The 20,346-nt window shown below is 35.4% G+C and overlaps 1 protein-coding gene across 4 annotated transcripts in view; it reads left to right on the top strand.

Moving 5' to 3' along the window:
* The window catches only part of VPS13B (vacuolar protein sorting 13 homolog B), an 876,251-nt gene that overhangs the window by 642,300 nt on the left and 213,605 nt on the right, over positions 1-20,346 (top strand). For all 4 annotated transcript variants that reach the window (XM_036876002.2, XM_057497864.1, XM_036875982.2 and 1 more), the window contains exon 34: positions 15,817-16,504. In XM_036876002.2, coding sequence (XP_036731897.2) covers positions 15,817-16,504 — 688 coding nt within the window. The remainder of the gene's footprint in view (positions 1-15,816; positions 16,505-20,346) is intronic.

Raw genomic sequence — 20,346 nt, 5'->3', positions numbered from 1 at the left:
GGTAATACTATGCGGGTTCTGGCAGCAGTGGACCAATATAAAGCCCTAGGTGATAAAACTACCAGTAGAGGTGATAGAAGTGAGAGAGATCAATAAGGCTGAACAAAGTTCAGTTACAACACTCCTCAAGTAAAGGCTAATGGTGTTTGTTTTTAAAGGGAAAGGAGAATGTATAATGAAATTGCTGTGGCTTCCTAAATATATTACTTATATAACACTTGATATGATATGGCTTTTCCATATCTGTAAGGAAACCAGTTATTTTGCATTCATTCATTCAACAAGTATTTTTCAATATGCCTAATAAGCGCCAGGCACTATGTAACTAATTTCAAGTTGGAACTGAAGCAACTACAAAGAATATGCTTTAGTGTATCTGTATTTAATGTAGAAAAATGAGTTTCACTGTGTTTGTCAGTTTAGCTTGCCAGCTTTGATTTTTTGAAAATGAGATACTCTCCACAAGCAGGACAACGTTATTCACCTGTCAGCAGTAGGACACGCACTTAGAATTGGAATTGTTCTTTTGCAATAATAACATGAATAATGGCTCACATTTGTAAGACTGTTAACCAAAACTAGGGATGTAGGCTATGTCTATGAAACAGACTGTTTTTCTGTATGAATCTAACTTCACTGGCCCAATACTAAATGAATTAACTTGCCTAGACATCCCTTATGTAGGCTCATGAAACATAGAGATTAGAAAAGGTCACTAGTGGGTTAGGTATGTCAGTTGGTGGCCAGTGCAAGTTTGATCCGAACAGTGTTTTTCTAATGCTCTGGCCAGTCCAGTTCTTTGGGGTTAAAGCACCATTTCCATTTTAGTGTAGAAAGCACATTTTCCCCTATAAAATAGCCCATTCTTTGAAATGGAAACAGCATTAGGTCTTTGTAACTTGGGTAATTTTTAGCACTGGATTGTTTCATTTGTAAAAATATTTGATTTAGACTGAGCTTGTGACCTGATGATGTTTAGAAGAGTGCCAAAGTATAACTCATAGAAGATGCCAGTAAAAACCACAGTTGGAAGAGGTGAATAATGGTTGCATCATTTTCCTGGTAGGTGTAACCAGGCCTGAAAATCCATCACTGCCATTTTTTAAGTGTGTTCTGAAGAATAAAGTCAACTGGTATTCTGTGAACCATATTAAGTATCAAAATAAAATATCTGCCAGTGCCTTGAGTCACTGTCACACTGTCTTTACATTGTTAAGGAAGCTTCGTTTAATCATTGTGTTTTATTGCCAAAAACAAGTCATATTTTTCCCTGATTTTAAATGAGCATATTTGTTCCAGTGAAAACCTTGAACACACCAGGTTTTTCATTGTGCTTTAACTTTGGTATCAAGCAAATTCTTGTTAACAAACAAGTTCTTATAAAGTGTTTTAAAGCATCAGTTTCTAAAATATCTTCTCTTAAATAAAGACCAATATAGCAAGAAAAAAATAAGCACATTTGGTTAAAATAAAATGAAGTCTTGTGAGTAACATGCAATAATCCGGCCAACACAACAGATCAGATTTCTAGACTAAAAAAGTACAAACAAAACAGTTCAGAATTCAAATGAAGTACATTAAAATGTGTTTCATTCTCCTTGATCAGTACAGGGTTCTTTTAGAAATGTTGAATGTACACTTATCTGACTCCTATTGTGAATGAAATACACTGCAATAATTGATAAAATGTTTATTTGCATGTATGCCTTAGGCTGTGTTAGGAGAAGCTGAGGTGCTGAAGTAGATGGATTTACAGAACCATCTCTTGCCCCTTGGGGAGTATGGTTCTAGGGCAGAGTAGGAAATGGACAAATAGAATGGAAAGTTAATTACTGGCCTTCCATAGATTTGGGTATACTGATTAAGGCCTGGTAGGCAGGTAGCCAAAGGGAGTGTTGTAATCACTGTTCGATCTTAAGCCCTTAGGCCTCAAACCTCTTTTTTAAGGGAAGAGATACCCTTCTCCTTCAAAATGATCCTAGGACGTGCCCCTTCATTGAGGAAGAGTGTGTGCACAGGCATAGTTGGAGAAGAAAATACAGGGCTCTGCCCCATAGGAAAGTCATGAACACAGGCTGCTTTATCCACAGCAGTTCTTGGGAATATTTCCCTACAATCCCAACTACAGTTTATACTTACTTATAAAAGAGTAATAAGAACAGAAGAGAGAGAGAGAGGCAAGTGAAGACTAACTCTCTTACTTCATTAGTTAGTAAGCATGCTCATAAACTTTTTTTTCCCCAACAGTCTGACTGCAAGTGTGTCTCTTTCATCCTATGTTTTTATTGTTCTTATTTCACTTTTTTACTTTATACCCAGGGCCAGAACCACAAGGAACACCCAGATAGAAGGGACTGGGAAGGAGGTGAATAGAACATACAGAAAGTCTAGTTTCAGACTGGGGCTCTTGGTACAGTGACCATATAACTCATCATCTGAACAGAAACATTTTTAGAATAAAGTGAGCTATTCATTAAACAATAGGTATGAAATAAGATTGGCTCAAGCCAGGCATTCAGTCATTTGAATGGAGGAATGGGTAGGAAGCCACTGTTTCTTCAATTCCAAACTTCTCACTTTTTCTAAGGTGTTTGTAAAATACTGAAGGAGAGATAAAAAAAACAGTAAGAGAAAATCAACAAACCCAAGTCTAGATTCTTTGAAAAGATCAGCAAAACTGACAAACTCTTAGCTAAACTGACCAAGAAAAAGAAGACTCAAATTACTAAAATCTGAAATAAAAGAGAGGACATTAGTATTGACCTTAGAGAAATAAAAAAGATTAGAAGGAAATACTATCATACATCATATATAAAATTAACACAAAAGGGATCAAGAGCTGGATGTAAGAGATAAAACTATGATGAATCTCTTAGAAGGAAATGTAAGACTAAATTTTTATGACCTTAGATTAGGAAATGGCTTCATAGATATAACACAAAAAGCACAAGCAACCTAATTAATTAATTAATAGGACTTCAAAATGGAGAAAGTGAAAAGATAGCTCACAGAATGAGTGAAAATATTTTCAAATCACGTATCTCGTAAGAGACTTGTATCTAGGATGCAAAAAGAATCCTTACATGTCAATAACAAAAAGAAAACTCAATTAAAAACTCACAAAATATCAGAATACACATTTCTCCAAAAAAGATATACAAATGACTGTTAAGTACATGAAAAACTACCAATATCATTTAGCCATCAGAGAAATTACATGACTCTGTAAATATACTCAAAAAATAATTATTTGTACACTTTAAGTAGATTATATGGTATGTGAATAATCATCTCAATATCAAATCAACACTACAGTGAGATACTGCATTACACCCACTAGGATGGCTGTGATCATAAAAACAGATGATAGCAAGTGTTGGTGAAGATGTGGGAAAATATTCTCACCATTTGCTTGGTGAGAATAAAAAATGTTGCAGCTGTCTTGGAAACAGTTGGGCAGTTCCTCAAAACATCAAACATAAAGATATGTATAACCCAACAATTCCATTCCTAGATGTATAACCAAAAGAAATGAAAACATGTCTGAACAAAAACTTTTACTTGTTTATAGAAGCACTATTCATAATAGCTAAAAAGTGGAAGCAACCCAAGTGTCCATAAGCTAATGAATGGATGAATGACTAAAATGTAGTGCATCCATACAGTGGAATATTACCCAGCCATGAAAAGGATTGAAGTACTGTTGCATGCTACAACATGAATGAGCCCTGCAAACATTGTGCAAAGTAAAAGAAGCCAGTCACAAAAGACTGCATACTGTTAATTGCCACTTATTTGAAATATCTGGAATAGGCAAATCTATAGAGACAGAAGTAGTGGTTGCTAAGGCCGGCAGGAAGGGAAGAAAGTGGGGTAGCGGGTAGTAAAGGAAGCTGACTGCTCGTGGGCATGGGGTTTCTTTTGGGAGTGATAAAAATCTTCTAAAACTGATTGTGGTTACAGTTACATGACTCTGTAAATATACTCAAAAAACAATGATTTGTACACTTTCAGTAGATTATATGGTATGTGAATAATCATCTCAATAAAGTATATATTTAAAATTTTATCAGCCTGTAGCAGATTCGAGCTTTGTGGCCCTCAAGTCAAATGCATACACATTGATGACACAACCGTCCTGTCCCAATGTTGCTTTTATCTGTTTACAAATTGCCTGCTACCCCTTACCCATGACCTACTTGCTCCATAAGATTTTCTTTGAAAAAAGCATACTATGGCTAAAAAGTAGTTTGGAAATCCCTGGAAACAACGAGCTCCAGAACCTCTTCCAGCTCTAACAAGTCATGATTTTGATGCATTGAGCTGAGAATTCGAACTTGGCCTTGGTTACTCCATTTTAACTCCATGTTGACAAAAGAAAGCAGTGAACAAAGATCAAAGACAGTCCACGTTGCTGCACACAGGTGTGACTCGGTGGAAACCGTGGAACTCAGCCAGGTGTTCAACCCTAGTGCAGTGCTCTGTCTCCAAGCTCTGCTTCCTGTTCTTGAATACAGTGATTTGCTAAAATAGAGACACCTGGTCCCAGCACCTTGCAAATGGATTTTTCCTTTCAGCATTTCAAAATACAATCATATCTTAATGAAGGCTTTCTCTGGAAAGTCATTTGTCTGAAATCTGCAGTAATAAAAAACCTCATTTGTCCTTTAGATATTCATAGTGGTATCTGTTGCTTCATTCCTCTACATTCTTCTCCTTTTGTTTTATCTGCTCATTCATTTATTTTAAAGGCATATATTTATGGAGCATCCATGTGTCCAGCATGAGATATTAGTAGTGAACAGAATTAACTAGTCCCTGCAATTATGGATCTTGCCATCTAGCTTGAAGACATATTAACAACAAAAAGTTTTTAAAATTTCAAATTCTGGTAAGGACTCTGAAAGAAACCAATAAGGTTCTAAGATGGAGACTCTGTAGTTTGTGATTTTAAAATGAACTTTGAAATCATATTGCCAGTTCATCATTTATTAGCTGTGTGATTGTGAGTAAGTGATTTAACTTATCTGGGCCTACTTTCTAGACTTGTCCTGAGGATTAAATGAGTTGCTACAGAAAAATGCCTAATATATTCTAAGTGCACATAGAAAAGTTCCTGACACATTCTAAGTATCCAGTAAGCATTATTTATGCATTGATATTGTTGCTTTAGAGAATCTCAGGGAGTCAGCTAGTTTTGTCATCATTGTTGCCATCTTAACACCATCATCACTGTCATCCACATACACTTACCTCATATACGTGCTTTGTGCACAGGATTTACAAAAATAGACATGGTGCAGTTCAGGACTCAAGAATACTGCAATCTAGTTAAAAGATGGAACATAAGGATTAAAAGAAAATAGCAAGTGAAGGTAACATATGCTATGTACCAGATGTGTGATAAAGATAATATGCCCTAACAGGACTGGAATAGAGAGAGTAGTTATGTGGGCTTCTGAAGGGAAGGCTTCATAGAGGAAATGGACCCTTAAGAAGGAGGCATTCCAGGCTGGGAGAGCAGTACCAGGGAAGATGTGGAGGCAAAAGAGTGAATGTGAAGTTCTAGAATGGAGAATTTAATAGAGGAGTAGAGAGGGATTGGTTAGAAAGGGGGTCCCACAATATTAGTTAAATTACTCAGTAGGCGCTGGTTAGTATTAGTTATTCAGCAGTTCAGGGATTCTGAACTGTGGTGGTCAAATAAGATTTCCTTAATTCATGTCCTGAGGCCCACTACTCCATGTATTACTTTATTTCACATGCCCATCATTGTCAAATGGCTAATCATTCTCTAGCTGGTGGTGCTACTTGTAATCCTGTGCTCTCCAGTCTCTACTCCCATTGCACATTCTGATCCCATTAATTATTTCTCAAGCACCATTTTGTCATTTATTTGCTTAGGAAGTTTTTAGATTTTTCTGTTGTTTATAACTGTTTCTCAGCTATTAGTGTGCATAAAAGTTACTTGGAGTTTGTTGTAAGTGCAGGTCACAGATACCACCTTCAGGTAAAATACTTCTGGCATGGAGCCTGAGAATTATAACAGGTGCCCTAGGTAATGCTCATTCGGGTAATCAAGAGGTTCTGCTTGAGGAAAAATGGCATAAAACTAAGAGTTGAAGTTTCTTAACTTGCCACCTAGAATTTTGCTTTATCATGCCTTTTCAAACTCATATTCCTCTATTCCCATTAATACATCTTTTATTTGAGCCAAATGGGGCATTTCCTTTTCCACATATGTAGCCATGCTCTTTTTTGTTTTTTTGTCTCTTTTTCATTTATGTGGTTCCTTAAGCCTCAGTGTCATTACTGTCATTTCAAGAAGTCCACATCCTGGCTTCTGTCAGTCTTGGTTCAGATGTGTCCTGAAAGCATCTTTATTTACTTGGAGACAGGCTCCAAGTCTAACTGGTCCTTCTATCTAGTTCCCCACCTAAATGAGCACCTTGAAAATGATTCAGTTCATTTGAGTCCTTTCTTAATTCATTCATTAAATATTTACTGAGTGCCTGCTATGTATGACACCCTGTTCTGGGTGCTGGTGATAAAGTAGAAAAATAAAAAACACTGACAAAATCTCTGTTTTCATGGACCTTACATTCTAGTGGGACAAACATAAATACTTAAAGTGTTTTAAGAAGAGTAATCTGGTAGTGTTATATGGATAAGTTAGGAATGGGAAAGACCAGTGAAGGAAACTAATTAAGGAACTGTCGCATAGAGTGGGAAAGTCCAGTGAGGAAAGAAAATACAAAGGAAATAGCAAGAGTAGTGAAGGAATGACCAGCAGTATTTGGTTGGGACCAGAAAGGTATATTTAATATTTGAGCCTTTTGAGAAGGAACAAATAAGTAAAAAGTTAAGGTATAAAGGTGATACTTTGGGAAAAATGTATTTTTAAATGTTTTGGTGATCTTTTAGATGATTGATACTGATTACTTGTTTACATTCAAGTAAAAATGCTCAATAGCAATTAGAAATATGGAGGTTTTATAAAAGTCCAGCCCTCTCTTCTTTTCTCCTTATCCAATTCATTATTTCTATCAGTCTCAGCTCTTCTAGAGCCAGAAGCCTCCCAAGAACTATTCTGTTTCATTTATTTGATTTTCTGGGGATGTGGCATGACTCCATGTCCTGGCCCATCTCTCTGTCCTCCAAGTGTTTGTATAGAATGAGGCCTAGGCCTAGCCCCAGAAAACCGTATCTAATCATAGCCCTCCCTTAAAAGTGTCCTAGCTGAGTGGGAATTTGGTTTGGTGGAGGAACTAGGAATACATCATGATTGATCTAGAGTCCTTTAAAATTGGGTATGGTGGTGAGATGGTTGAGATTCATATTATTCTCTATGGTCATTCACTGTGGTCATTTATGATTCTTGGGAAAACATGCAAATTTTGGAAAAGCAGTTTCTTAAAGCATTGGCATAACACATAGGTTGGGAAACTGCTTATGTAGCCTGGGAAATAATCGTACAGACCAGAGGACTCAAATAATACCCCACATCCCAGCCATCAGTAAATACAGTGTGAATGTGTGTATGTGTTATATAAAATTTTGTGGTCTGACTTCCCCAGTAGAATGTGAAGTCCATGAAGGCAAGGTCTTTGTTTCTGCTATCTCCCTAGCCAGTACCTACAACATAATATATGCTCAGTAAACTTTGTTGAGTAAATGAATAAAATGAAATAATTTATTCCACATTTTGCTTAGTAATTGTGACATTGGCTCTGTCTTCAAGAAACTCAGGAAATATTTTATTCCAATAAAATTATAGACCTAACCCCCAAGCATTAACTATACTTGATTGAATGTTACCTTAAAAATGCCATTACAAAAATAGAAACTTTATTCCTTAACTAGTTTAGAGACTTGTAAGCTTTAAAGGCTAAGGACACTCCTCTTTAATGGCTCTAGTTTGGTAATGTTGTGAATGTGATCTTCTAAAATTTAGCATTAACAAGACACTCAGATAAGATCAGCTAGTAATTATATACCAGCTGTGGTCAAATATACCAAGAATATATTTAAGGTAAGGGTTGGATTACCTTCATTAATATGCAGAAAGTTGCTTTCTTAAGACAGCAAGAATTATTTGAGTCATATCAGCATATGAAAATTTACCGATGTTAAGGGCTAGCGGGCCAGAGCTATTGCTAAGGATATTTACATGATTTAGAGAATATTTCAATTTTCTAAGGATTGAAGGGAAAGATTGATATGATCAAAGCAGTCTGTGTGGCAGGTTATTTTGGCCTAGTGATGATTTTTATAGAGTAGCAGAGAAAAATAAAGTTCTTCTAATGGAAAAGAAGAACTGGCTGCAGTGCATAAGCAAATGTTTCTAACATCTTGACCATTTTGCAGTTCAAGTCTGTTGTATCATAAAGGTATTGATAACATGATATACACGGAATCAGTATATCATTTAGTTCAGTTTGGATTTGATCTGCCATCATGAAGTTAAAGGGTAGCCAATAAAAGTTTGTAAATGACCCTCTGTTCTATAATGTCTTGATGGATTTCAATAAAAGCAGATACATGGTAGAGAATGCTGAGATTCATGTTTCTTTCAAAGAGAACCTACAGTTAATTGAACGAAGTTTGTTTAGATTTAGTAAATAGAATATATATAATAATAATGAAAATCAACTCAGTATTTTTGTTAATTACATTGTTTGGCAAAGAAAACTAGCTACTGAATAAAGTTAATTATGGCTATGCTTGAATTATTTTCATTAATTTCAAATTATACTGAATATTAGGGGGAAATTAGTTAAGAGCATGTTCTTGCTTTATTTCCATAAACCCTAACTAGCTTCTTTAAAGGGGTATATGTGATTTGAGCGATAAAATAATCAAATAAAGGTTTGTATGTATTTTTATCGATAGAAATTTCTCCAAGTTCAACTATAGTTTTATCCAAAAATCAAGTTCATAGTTGAAAGGCAAAGACCTACTGGAATAGTTAATAAGCATATTCTACCTCTGCATTGCTGCAAAAACTAAATGCAAACTTCTCTGTGACTTACAGAGAATGCATAGGCTGGATAAACTTTCATCTGCTTAAGGGTCAGGGCTGATTCAATCTTACTGCAAGTTTATGAGAGTGGCTGATGCGATACAGTTGTTTCTAGTAAAAATCAGACTAGCTCTAAGGAGCCAATCTAAGTCAGTCTCTGGGTAAAATTCTATGAGAAACAGACTCCAACTCAGACACAATTGTAAAGCCTGATATAATAAGGACTTGCAGCTGATCTAATCCTATTGAAAATCTTTAAGCAACTATGGGGCAAAATGGTTTCCACATTGACAACAGTGGAAAGAACCTTGGATTTCATCAGTATGAAGAGTACTTACCTTGTACACACAGTAGCCACTTTTTTTAAGAATTAACATCATGGCCATTCCAAAGCAGCTTATTGTTTCTGATATAGAGGCATCTGTTTTTATTAAGGTCCAAGTTCCCAGAATGTGTCATTTTATTTTTTAAAAATTGAATTCATTACAAAAAGCAAACAAGTCAAACCTAACCTCAGAAGTTAGTATACATCAATTAAATCTAGAATAAAATGACCAAACTTTTGTCTTGAACAAAAATGACCAACCTATTCCAATTTATATGTAACAGACAGAGAGAAAGAGGGAGAGAGAAAATGAGAACTGTTTCTGTGTTAAGACCTTGTATGTAAAGTTTCACCTGGAATTAATTTTTCCATGAATTTAGAAGTCCCTGAAAATAAGCTTATTCTGTGAAATCATATATGTGTAAGAGGACAGACAGACACAAAAGTTTAAAGGTCAACACTGCAGATAAAATCTCAGTAACTAGGATATGAACTTAACTTGTGTAGGTAGGCTGGTGTGTATACTTTTTCTTGTTTGGTTTGCTTTATCATATTTAAACAGACACTGATAATGATCTAGGTGTTACAGTCAGTTTAGCACTAGAACTGGTCTCTTTTCATAATTTACAACTTAAATTAGGACAGTAGACCTAGCTTGCACTACAGTAAAACACAACCTTGCCTGGACTCTCTCCGTGCTTCTCTTATTGCAGTTAGTACTAGTCTTGAAATGTGAATATTTGAACTGATACTTAGCAGGTAGTAGTGACCGTATACTGTTACTTCAAAGAGCCGGAAAAGTAACTTCATGAAAGGGAAAACTCGAAACTACTATAGTCTTTACCATTCTATTTGTTAAGCAGTGATGGGTATCATTAGTTCTGCTCTTTTGCATAATTACTGCAATATTGTGAAAACTTTTGCCATCCAACTGGGAACAATTATATTATGTGGGATCTTGTATAACATTTGGCTTAGAGAAATAAAATTTAAAAAGCCCTTGTTTTTAAGCACTCTGTATCTGTAGTACCCAAATGCATACAGTGTTTCTTCAAGTTTGTTTTTCAAATAAAAAATAACATGGATTAGTGACACTGAAGGTTTTCTCATATTGAAGTCAATGTATTCTTTATAATTTTTTTAGTTAATTTAATGTCCTTAAATTTTACCTGGCACATCACTGAGTTGCAAGGGTAATGCATGTATAAAATGATAAAAATTTATGAAGTACAATACCAATCACTGAAAAATTAAGACTTAAAAATATGCTTTTGTTGTTTACTTGATTGAAATAATTCATCAGGTAGAAATGAGGTATTTCTGATTGTTAATTCATCAGGTAGAAATATCAGGTAGAAGTGAGATATTTCTGATTGTTAAAGTAATTTGCTGTTTATGTTAAACTCCCAGAGTATCTCTGTGTTAAAGGCATAAAACGACCTCTCCCAGCTGCACCACCCGACCCCATACCAAAAACCAAACTTCTGAAAATATAGTTAGAAGAGTATGCTTACAAATGTTTACATAATGATGTGAACTTTTTTCAAGTTTATTCAAATTATTTCACATAATGGTTTCAAGTTTAGAAAAATTATCCCTTGTAATTCTAGTATTCGATACCATTAAAGTACTATACCCATTTTTTTAAAATTATATTTGATTTTGTAGGATCTTTCTTTCTTTGAAAATACTACTGCATTTCATCAGGGCAGTAAAATTAGAATAAATGTCACAGTGATATACAGATGTGATTGTCACTATGCTTTTGTGGTTTCACACTTGACTTTTTCATAATTTATAAGATTTGAAATATGATCTCATGATTGGCAAAAGATACTTTGATCAAGGTTAATGTGTAACTGTTGCATGTTGGAACAATTATTTCAGTTTTGCTGTTATATAAGCATAGTTATAATAAGATAGGAAAGTATGTTAATATGTTGGTGTATAGTTAAGATTTCCTTAGACAAATTAAAAGAAATAAAGTGAATTGAAATATTGGAATAAATGCTGAATTACCCTTTCTTGTCAGTCATCAAAACAAAAATTTTGTTTTAGCCCTTGTTATTTTCCAGAGACTGATTTCTACGTATATCTCCTTAAAATTTTGAATATCCATTATTTGCAGCATTCTTATTAATGAAGCTGACTTTTGAATGTGCTCATAAAAATGTTGATAAGGACAAACAAGAAGTTTCAGTCAAGCTTATCTTTCTCTCCTCCAAAGTGCTACTGAAGAACATCTAATTAATGTCATTTGAAATTATTTTAATATAGTCTTTCATATTGTCGCATACTCAAATATGGTTTTAGCCACCACTCTTGAGGTACTGTGGCTCCTACCAGACTCCTGAGTGAGCGGACTTACCTATCTCTACAGGCTCAAAGGAGGAATCAAGCTGCAGTGCCCTGACTGCTAGTGCAGCTTTCAGCACCTTCTCCATGATGGCTAGTATCTGTGTCATATATAGCTGTGAAAGGATGGGGAAATGCCCTGACATGATCTAAGAAGTAAACTGTCAACTTGACATGTTTTCCTAGCTATTGAAAATCTTCTTATATTGAAACCCATTGATAGTGAAACTGTAGAATTCCTCTGATTTAAGTACCATCTGGTTGTGTTCAAGGCTTTAAAGCTGTTATCTCCGCATACAATTTCAGAGTCCTATACTTTTTTTCTTCACCAAACTATCCATTTTTAAGCCACAAATATTTTTCCAGCTCTTTTCTGATTTTATCTAAAAGCATATTTTAACAGCATTTAAATAGTTCTTAAACAATAACAATTTATCTTGATAGATGGCATGCTGTGTTTTTTCATTTTATTTTAATTAGCCATTGTGGAACCAAATTCTCTTTTGTTTTAGTCTTTTGAATATTGTTTAATTATAGTTATCATGCCAGATATCTTAAAGGTTATTTTACCAATACAGTTTCATTTAACATAACCCATATGGAATCAATAGCCCAGTTTCCTAAAGTGAATGCTTGGAAAATCTTACATTCATATGTTAAGAGTACACATCCTTTCCTCATTAGTTGGAGAGTAAGGGATTTTGGCACAGGTTCTGTGTGGAAGCATTGTGCAGCTTTTATATGGATTTTGTTTTTAGCCTTTGATGACACTGTTTAGAATAGGAAGTATCTAATAAGTAAAGCATTTTGTCTCAAGTGCTGCCAGTGTGTTTAATATATGCCTGGAGGTCTGAAACATTATCTTCTTCACTACAGTAATATGCATTTAATTCTCTGAAAGCAGAAGGTCGAACTTTTAAAAGGGACGCAAAGTACATTTTCAAACAGAATAATTCAAAACATATGGAAGAGGGGACCAGAATAATATACAGTTGGTTTTTATGGTTTAATCATGATCATGTTAATGCACACCAGTAGCTAATTAAAGAAAACTTTTATTGTTCATTTTAAATGAGTTAGGTAAAGAGTGGGAGAGATGATGTAACAGCACTGCCCAGAGATACATGTTTCTGCCGCGTTTACTAACAGGAAGCAGATACTGGTATTTTTGACAACTTGAATTATTAGTCCCCTTGGACAATAATAAAGCAAAAGTTATTTTCAAAGTTATTACATTGTGAACTTCTCTTTTTCACAAAGGAATAGTAAATTGATGCCCAAGTTTAGGGCTTAGAACATGTAATTAATTATAAAACTTTTCTCCGTAGCAGGCCAGATACTCTTCTATGTATAATGGATAAATGCAGTGAACTGGTGACAAACCAATGGGTTTTTAAATATGTCTCAAAAATCACCAACTTCTTTATTTCAGTTCTACAAATAGTGTGGAAACTTAGAAAAAATGAATAAAGCCTTGGCTTTTAACCCAGTTTGAACAACTTAGTTTTCTAGTATTGGGAAAGTTGTGCTTTTCTTTTTTCTCTCAATGAGAGTCACTCTTTCATCTCTGGGTCATTGGTTCAAATTCCATTCTGCTCAGTAGTGGCTAGAATTAGTTGCCATCTGACTTCTGTTCAGTAACCTACGTGACCCCAGCTGATAGCTGCCATCCCGCCCCCTGTTGGCTATTTATATCTCAAGATCAGGCCACTTGACATTCACTAGAGTCTAATGTGGCAATCTCAACACATTAGGGCCAGACACTAAATTTCTTTATCTTCACCTACAGATGGTCTCTTTTGTCATGTTAACACTGATGGAGAACACTTAATTCACTTTAAAGAAGGAGAGACTAGATTTTAAATACAAATCTGGAAACCAGAAGAAGAAAATATAAATACTCTGTGCATAGAAAGCATAGTATCATGTAGTTAATTGTGGTTGCTTTTCCTGACTGAGAGAATAAAAGTAGTTGAGTTCTTGATTTGAGTTTGCCATGGAGCTCAACATAAAGGTGTTTTGTTATGCTGTGTACAGATACTTAGTTTGTAATCTTTCAAACTGTGGCAGTAAATCCTAGACTACTTATTACTTCATTATTTTTTCACATATAATTTGAGAATTCCTAGTTGATAATGGATTTGGGGGTATATTTGAAATTTTTATACTAGGGATAATGAAAAGCTTTAAAGTTAAGTGTCAGTTTGATAAGTGCCTTAATTATTCTTCATTGAGTTTTTATATTAAATATATTTATTTATTCAGTCAGCACATAGTTACCAAGCTCTACTATGTGACAAGCAGTATGGTGTGTGCTAGGAATGCTAATGGTCATTTTCCCTTACCACAGCCTACCGCCTCTGACTGACCTTGGGCTTACTGATTGATGTGTTTAAGCCTCAGTTTCCTCAGCTGTAAAACGGGATAACAACCCTTCAAAGCGTTGTAATACCTAGTAAAGGAAATGTATATAATGTGCTAACAATGTTTGGCAAATAATAAACATACTCAGTGGTATCTTCTTTTTTTACCTTCAATTACAATCTCTGAAACAGAACACAGTGTGAAAAGTGCTATAATAATATTAGTGTGTTACAAAAGCAAAAAAGCTGGAAAGACTAGCACCATTTGGAAGGATGAAGAATGTTCACAAAGGTGACTTCTTTTTTTAACTTACCTTACTCAGTATTCAATACGTTAACCCATTCAATGCTGCCGTAGCAGCTCTGTGGGTTGGGTATTAATGTCCCCAGTGAGAGAATGAGGACCCGGCAGGGACAGAAGATTACTTGAAGTATGATCAGCCCATAAGGTGGAGGATGTAGATCAGGAAAGAGCCCATGAATGTATCTGAAAAGACCTTAAAGAGTACAGCATATGGGGAGTCTGTGTCCACATATATTTACATATTAACAGTCAGAAATTCTAGTCTGCACAGCAATTTTTTTCATTTACTTTTCTGTCAGAAACTGACATATCCTCAAACATTTATGGATCCTCTCTTCAATGTGCCAGACGTTGCATGACTCCTTAGTGATTACTAAGAAGCAAAATTATATGGTCAGTCCCTCCAGCAGTTCTTCACCTAGTAAAAGAGACAAACACATAACATCTACCAATTATTGGAAATTTACTGTATGCCAGGCACTGTTCTGACCTCTTTAGACACATCAGTTCATTGAATCCTTATACTAACCCTTTGAAGTCAAATTCATTATCCCCATTTTACAGATGAAGTTATGTAGCCTTAGGTTCATTATTTGTCCAAAATCAATTAGAAAGTGCTGGCCTTAACCCCACATCTGACTCCAAATCCTAAAGATTATTTTAACACTGTCTGATACTGCCACCTCAAAACATTTTGGGAGAAAATAATACACTCTAAAATAGAAATATGAGTAAAGTACTGGGATCACGCAGAAAGAAAAGAGGGAGAGAACAGTGTCATTTGTTGTGAGTGTGGATGGGTAGCTAGATGTTCTCCCACTAGGGCAAGCTCAGAAGGGGCCGTCCAGGCAGGGAAACAGCACCATAGAATGGTTTAAAAGACTGTGATGTCTTCAAAGAACACAGAAAAGTTATTTCACTTTCAAACAGCTCATGCTGGATTTTTCGAACAGCAGTGTGTATCTCCCTCAACAACTTTAAAATCAGAAAGAAATATTCTTTGAAAAATTTTAATGTTAACAATCCTTTAACATTTTCACAAGCACCTTATAATAATTTGTAGCATGTGGAAAAATGACACTATACTTAACAATTAAATTAAGGACGAGCCTGAAACATGGTCAGCAATGTCCAGTACTTTAGGGAGTGTTTTTTCATTGCCCGTGGCATAGCCATTTTCAAAATTAGTGCAGCCTTTTTGGAAAGGTATTGGCAATATTTGATAACCTTACACTTCTTACATATACATATTAATTCCACTTCTAGAAGCCTGCCTAAGGAAATACCATTAGATGTTTGTCATAGATGTTTGTTGGCAAAAATTGGGACACCTACTTTATTTTTATGATTACTGTGTTTTTAGTTATACTAGATCAGTCTTTTAACAACTTGTTTATATAATACCCTTTACACAATAACAAACAAAAGGTCTTATTTTTTCTTACAGGTCTGTAAGCAAGAACAGAAAAAAATGGATACTTTTGATGGAAGCATGACTGAAACTTCATCTCGGTATAGTGGTGCTCAGGATAGTGGAATTGGCAGTGACAGTGTTAAAATCAGAATAGTACAAATCGAGCAGCACAGTGGTACCAGTCAGCATCGCATTGCCCGTCCATCATACCAGTCATCAATTGTAAAAAATCTAAATTTTATTCCCTTTGACGTGTTTATTACTGCAAGTAGAATCTCACTAATGACCTATTCCTGTACAGCCTTACCCAAATCGAAATTGCAAGAACATAAGGATAATGAAAACTCAGGCAAGAGTTCATTAAATCTCCCAGAAGTTGATTCAGATGTTGCTAAGCCCAGCCAGGCATGTATTTCCACGGTAACAGCAGAAGATCTCTTAAGCAGCACCATGTCTTTTCCTTCAGGGAAAAAGATAGGAGTCATCTCTCTCGAAAGCCTTCATGCAGCCACAAGGTCATCTGCTAGGCAAGCACTTGGGGTAACTATTGTTCGGCAGCCTGGGCGAAGAGGAACTGGAGACTTACTGCTAGAACCCTTTTTGTACTTTGTTATGTCCCAGCCTTCTTTGCTTCTGAGTTGTCACCACAGAAAGCAGCGAGTGGAAATATCCATTTTCGATGCTGTGCTTAAAGGGGTATCCTCTGATTACAAATGTACAGGTAAGAGCTTTCAAGTTTACTGGAGTACCAATAACTACTATTGCATATTAAGTTTTATTCCCAATAGAAACCAGCTGGCAGACCAAACAAGACTTCTTTCTCTGCAGAATATGTCAAATGCATGTCCCATAACTGAATCATGGTTAAGTAAATGTCTGAAATGTATCATGGTTTAGGCTTAGTGTTTTTACTATGCCTCTGAATGTTCCTTTTTTTTTTTGAGGAGCTAAATGAAATGAGCTCTTTCTAAGCTACAGAAATGCTTAACAATTTCCAGTGATTAGAAAGCAAAGCTTTTCTTCATAGTAATGGCCCATAGTTATGCTTTCCATGTTAAGACAACTGTTCAAGTAAAAAAAGAAAACTGAGAAAATGAAGTTCATTGTTTTGGTATTCTTTTGATTTAATTATCTTCCTATAATGGCATAATATTAAATATATTTGAAAAGGTTTGTTACTAAAGATGATCTAAAGGTTTTTATACATCTACAATAAACACCTTCATTAGTGATGTTGGATAACTGCCCCTTGTAGGCCCGATCCATATCTTTCTTATAACCAGAAAGCATCCTGTATTATAATAATTACATTGGACTAAGGCTTGTTGCCTATTAAGACTAGGAAAGTGATCAGAGGTTCAGATTTAAGACATACTGGCTTGAAGTAACAAGAGCTAATGGAAACAGTGTCAAACAAGGTATAGAGACCTTTTTCCTGAGTTCATGTAGAATTAGAGATTTGGCCAGAAAGACTGGAGAGGGTAGCTGGGTCATCTAAGACTTGGTATTGGAAGAGAGTTCTAGCAAGCTCAGATATAATTCAGGCATTTTATTGCTATCAAGTGATCCCATCTAGCAGCTGGAAGCCAGCAAGGAGACATTTAGAGAATTTGTCCAATCTGGAAGTCAGGCTGGGTCATTCTTGGTATTAAGGAAAACCATTTTATACAGCAGACTCCTGGAAAGTAGATAGCAGGTGTGAGGATCGGGATTCAGCCCAAGGAAGTAGGGTCGAAGGTGCCCTTGGCTCTCACTGAGGTGTAGTACAAGTCCTCTGCTTTAGGAAAGGGTAACCTGCCAGTTGCCAAGGAGTAACCTAGACTGCCTGCTGGCCCTCTGTCCATTGGTATGCTGGAGCTGGCTCACACTGGCTTGCAAGAGCTGATTGTTAAGTTTAGGAACTTTGAAACAGTTGTTAAACCACCGGTAGTTTAAATTGGCCATAGTAAGAGTATTAATGCCACAGATATTGGCAAATGCTATCAATCAGCTCTCCTACTTAGAAAGCCAGTTTTTAAACATTTGCTAGCACCTACTACCTCCCTTCTCCAAACATGTTCTCATTTACTGAGTGCCTATACTACAATAAGCACATCGGGGCACTGGAGAGGGGAATAGTGCTATGGTAGTTGATGTTGCATGATTCAAGGACTCATGCCTGTATACCAGATACCTGTTTGGGAGTCTGCTTAGCATTTGCCAAAACTAGGTGCAGGACTGGGAGAGTAAATCTTGATTCCAAGTCCATCAGATTATTTTGGCTACAGTTGCTTTATATAGGTGGGTTTCACTGAACACTACTAAGAGATATTGATACTAAGTTCATCCAAGTTATTGGCACATATCAGAGATGTGCATTTAAATTATAACCAGTTCTTAAGTTGCAATAATAAAGTACTTTTTGTTTAAAAAAAAAATCACTGTTTTACAACCAATGTGATAAAGCTTAGAGTAAAGGTTTTGGGGCAGATTTGGTATAAGAGATCACAGGTGGGGGGAAAAAGGCTTACACACCTTCTAAGGAACATCCATTCCATATTATTCTTGTGGGTATCTTTTCCTAGATAAAAAGAATCTACTTGGACATTTATACCCTCCAAACAGTTGTCAATATAAATTATCATGTTTCTTAAAAATGAATTTAGCAACTTAAAGAAATTTATCAGAGAACGAGTAAAGTAAAATGGCTAAAATAATGCAACTAGCATTTATTGAGTAGTCAGTCTGTGCCAGGCATTGTACTAACTACTTTAAATGTATTATCTCACTTTATCTTTATAACAGCTCAATAGGAAATGTTATACCCCTATCTTAAAGATAAGGAAACTAAAGTTTGGAAAAGTTAAGTAACTTGTCCAAGATCACAGACTTAGCAGTGAATAGAGCTAAGATTCAAAATCAAGATTTACTGGACTCCTAAGTCTGATTTCTTAATTTGCATGGATCTCTGGAGTGGAGAGAAACATGTGAATCCACAGTTCTCCCAGCCAGCCTCCATTGTCTCACTCAGGACCATGCAAATGATTCCCTTTTTAAGTGGTGAATTTGTGTATATTAAATATGTTCATGATGTGTCTATACAGTATAGCCTCTCTTGATGGTATGACAAACCTGAGTTCAAATTCTAACCCTGTCAAGTATAAAATGTATTCCTATCTCATATGGTGATTGTGAAATTAAAAGAGATAATTCATGAGAGTATAGCAAGTAGTGTGCCCTCATAAATGTTGTTATTATATAGTAGAAAAACAATTAAACTAGAAATCAGGAAGCCTGGGATTTAACATTGACCCTGCCAATAATGAATGAGCAGAGTGCTTTCAGCCCAGGAGTCTACTTATTTGGATTTCTGTTTCCTTACCTGTAAAATATGATGATTATAACAGATAACAACACTGTCCCTTCTAGTTCCAAAGTTTTATCTTTCTGTAATTTGGAATTCATCTCCCCATATCTATCTTCCTAAAAATATTTAAACTATACTGCTTTGGCCTCAGGGAGTTGACATCTACTGTCAGATTAAAATTTATTTTGATTTGTTTTGAAGGTGCAGATTTTCTCTTGATATTCTAGTTGAACACTACTTAGTTTATTCAGTGTTTTAATACATAAATTTTATTAAATGTTAATGAAGTTATTTATCAAAAACTGATCTGGGGAATTTCTGTTTTAAATTGGTCTACTTGAGTGAACTATCCAAGTCCCTTTACCAATTTAGTTATCTAAAATACTTCATATACCACTTTCCACCCTGAAGAAAGCACTGTTCCATGTCCAAGGTTCTTTTCAAGCCCTGAAATAATAACGGTGTGGTTAAGAAAAAAGAGAAGTGTGAAAGGCTAAATATTAACATTTATGGGACAGAGGAGCATTCAGGTGGAGATGGCCAGGTCCATTTCCAGATCTTTAAATTAGGGAGTCTTAATTGGAGGGACAAAAAAAGTGTATCACCATGAAGCTAACTTTCTGAGAAAGATCAATGAAAGGATAAAGACATCATAAGTTAAAAAATGAAAAGGTAACATATTATGTCTTTCTACAGTGTTCATATTTTCTCTTTTGTAAAAATTTATTGATGTATGATTGACATACAATATTATATTAGTTTCAAGTATATAATGTAGTGATTCAACGTTCTTTTATACACTGCAAAATGGTCACCACAATAAGGCCAGTTACCATCTGCCACCTTACAAAGTTAATATATTATTGGCTATATTCCCCATGCTGTACATTAAATCCCAATGACTATAACTGGAAGTTTATACTTCTTAATCTCCACCCATTTCAAACCCAACCCCCCTCTAGCAGCCACCAATCCGTTCTGTGGATCTGTGAGTCTGGGTTTTGTGTTGTTAGTTTTGTTTTTTAGATTCTACATGTAATCATATTGTATTTGTCTTTCTGTGACTTATTTCACTTAGCATAATCCCTTCAAGGACCATCCATGTTGTTATGAATGGCAAGACTTTATTCTTTTTTATGACTGTGTGTGTGTATATATATATATGCACATATATACCACATCCTCTTTATTCAAAAAACAATGGATACAGATTGTTT

This window comes from Manis pentadactyla, chromosome 3 (assembly GCF_030020395.1).
Source record: "Manis pentadactyla isolate mManPen7 chromosome 3, mManPen7.hap1, whole genome shotgun sequence".
NCBI classification, from domain to species: Eukaryota; Metazoa; Chordata; class Mammalia; order Pholidota; family Manidae; genus Manis; species Manis pentadactyla.
This window is presented reverse-complemented; position numbering and strand designations above follow the sequence as displayed.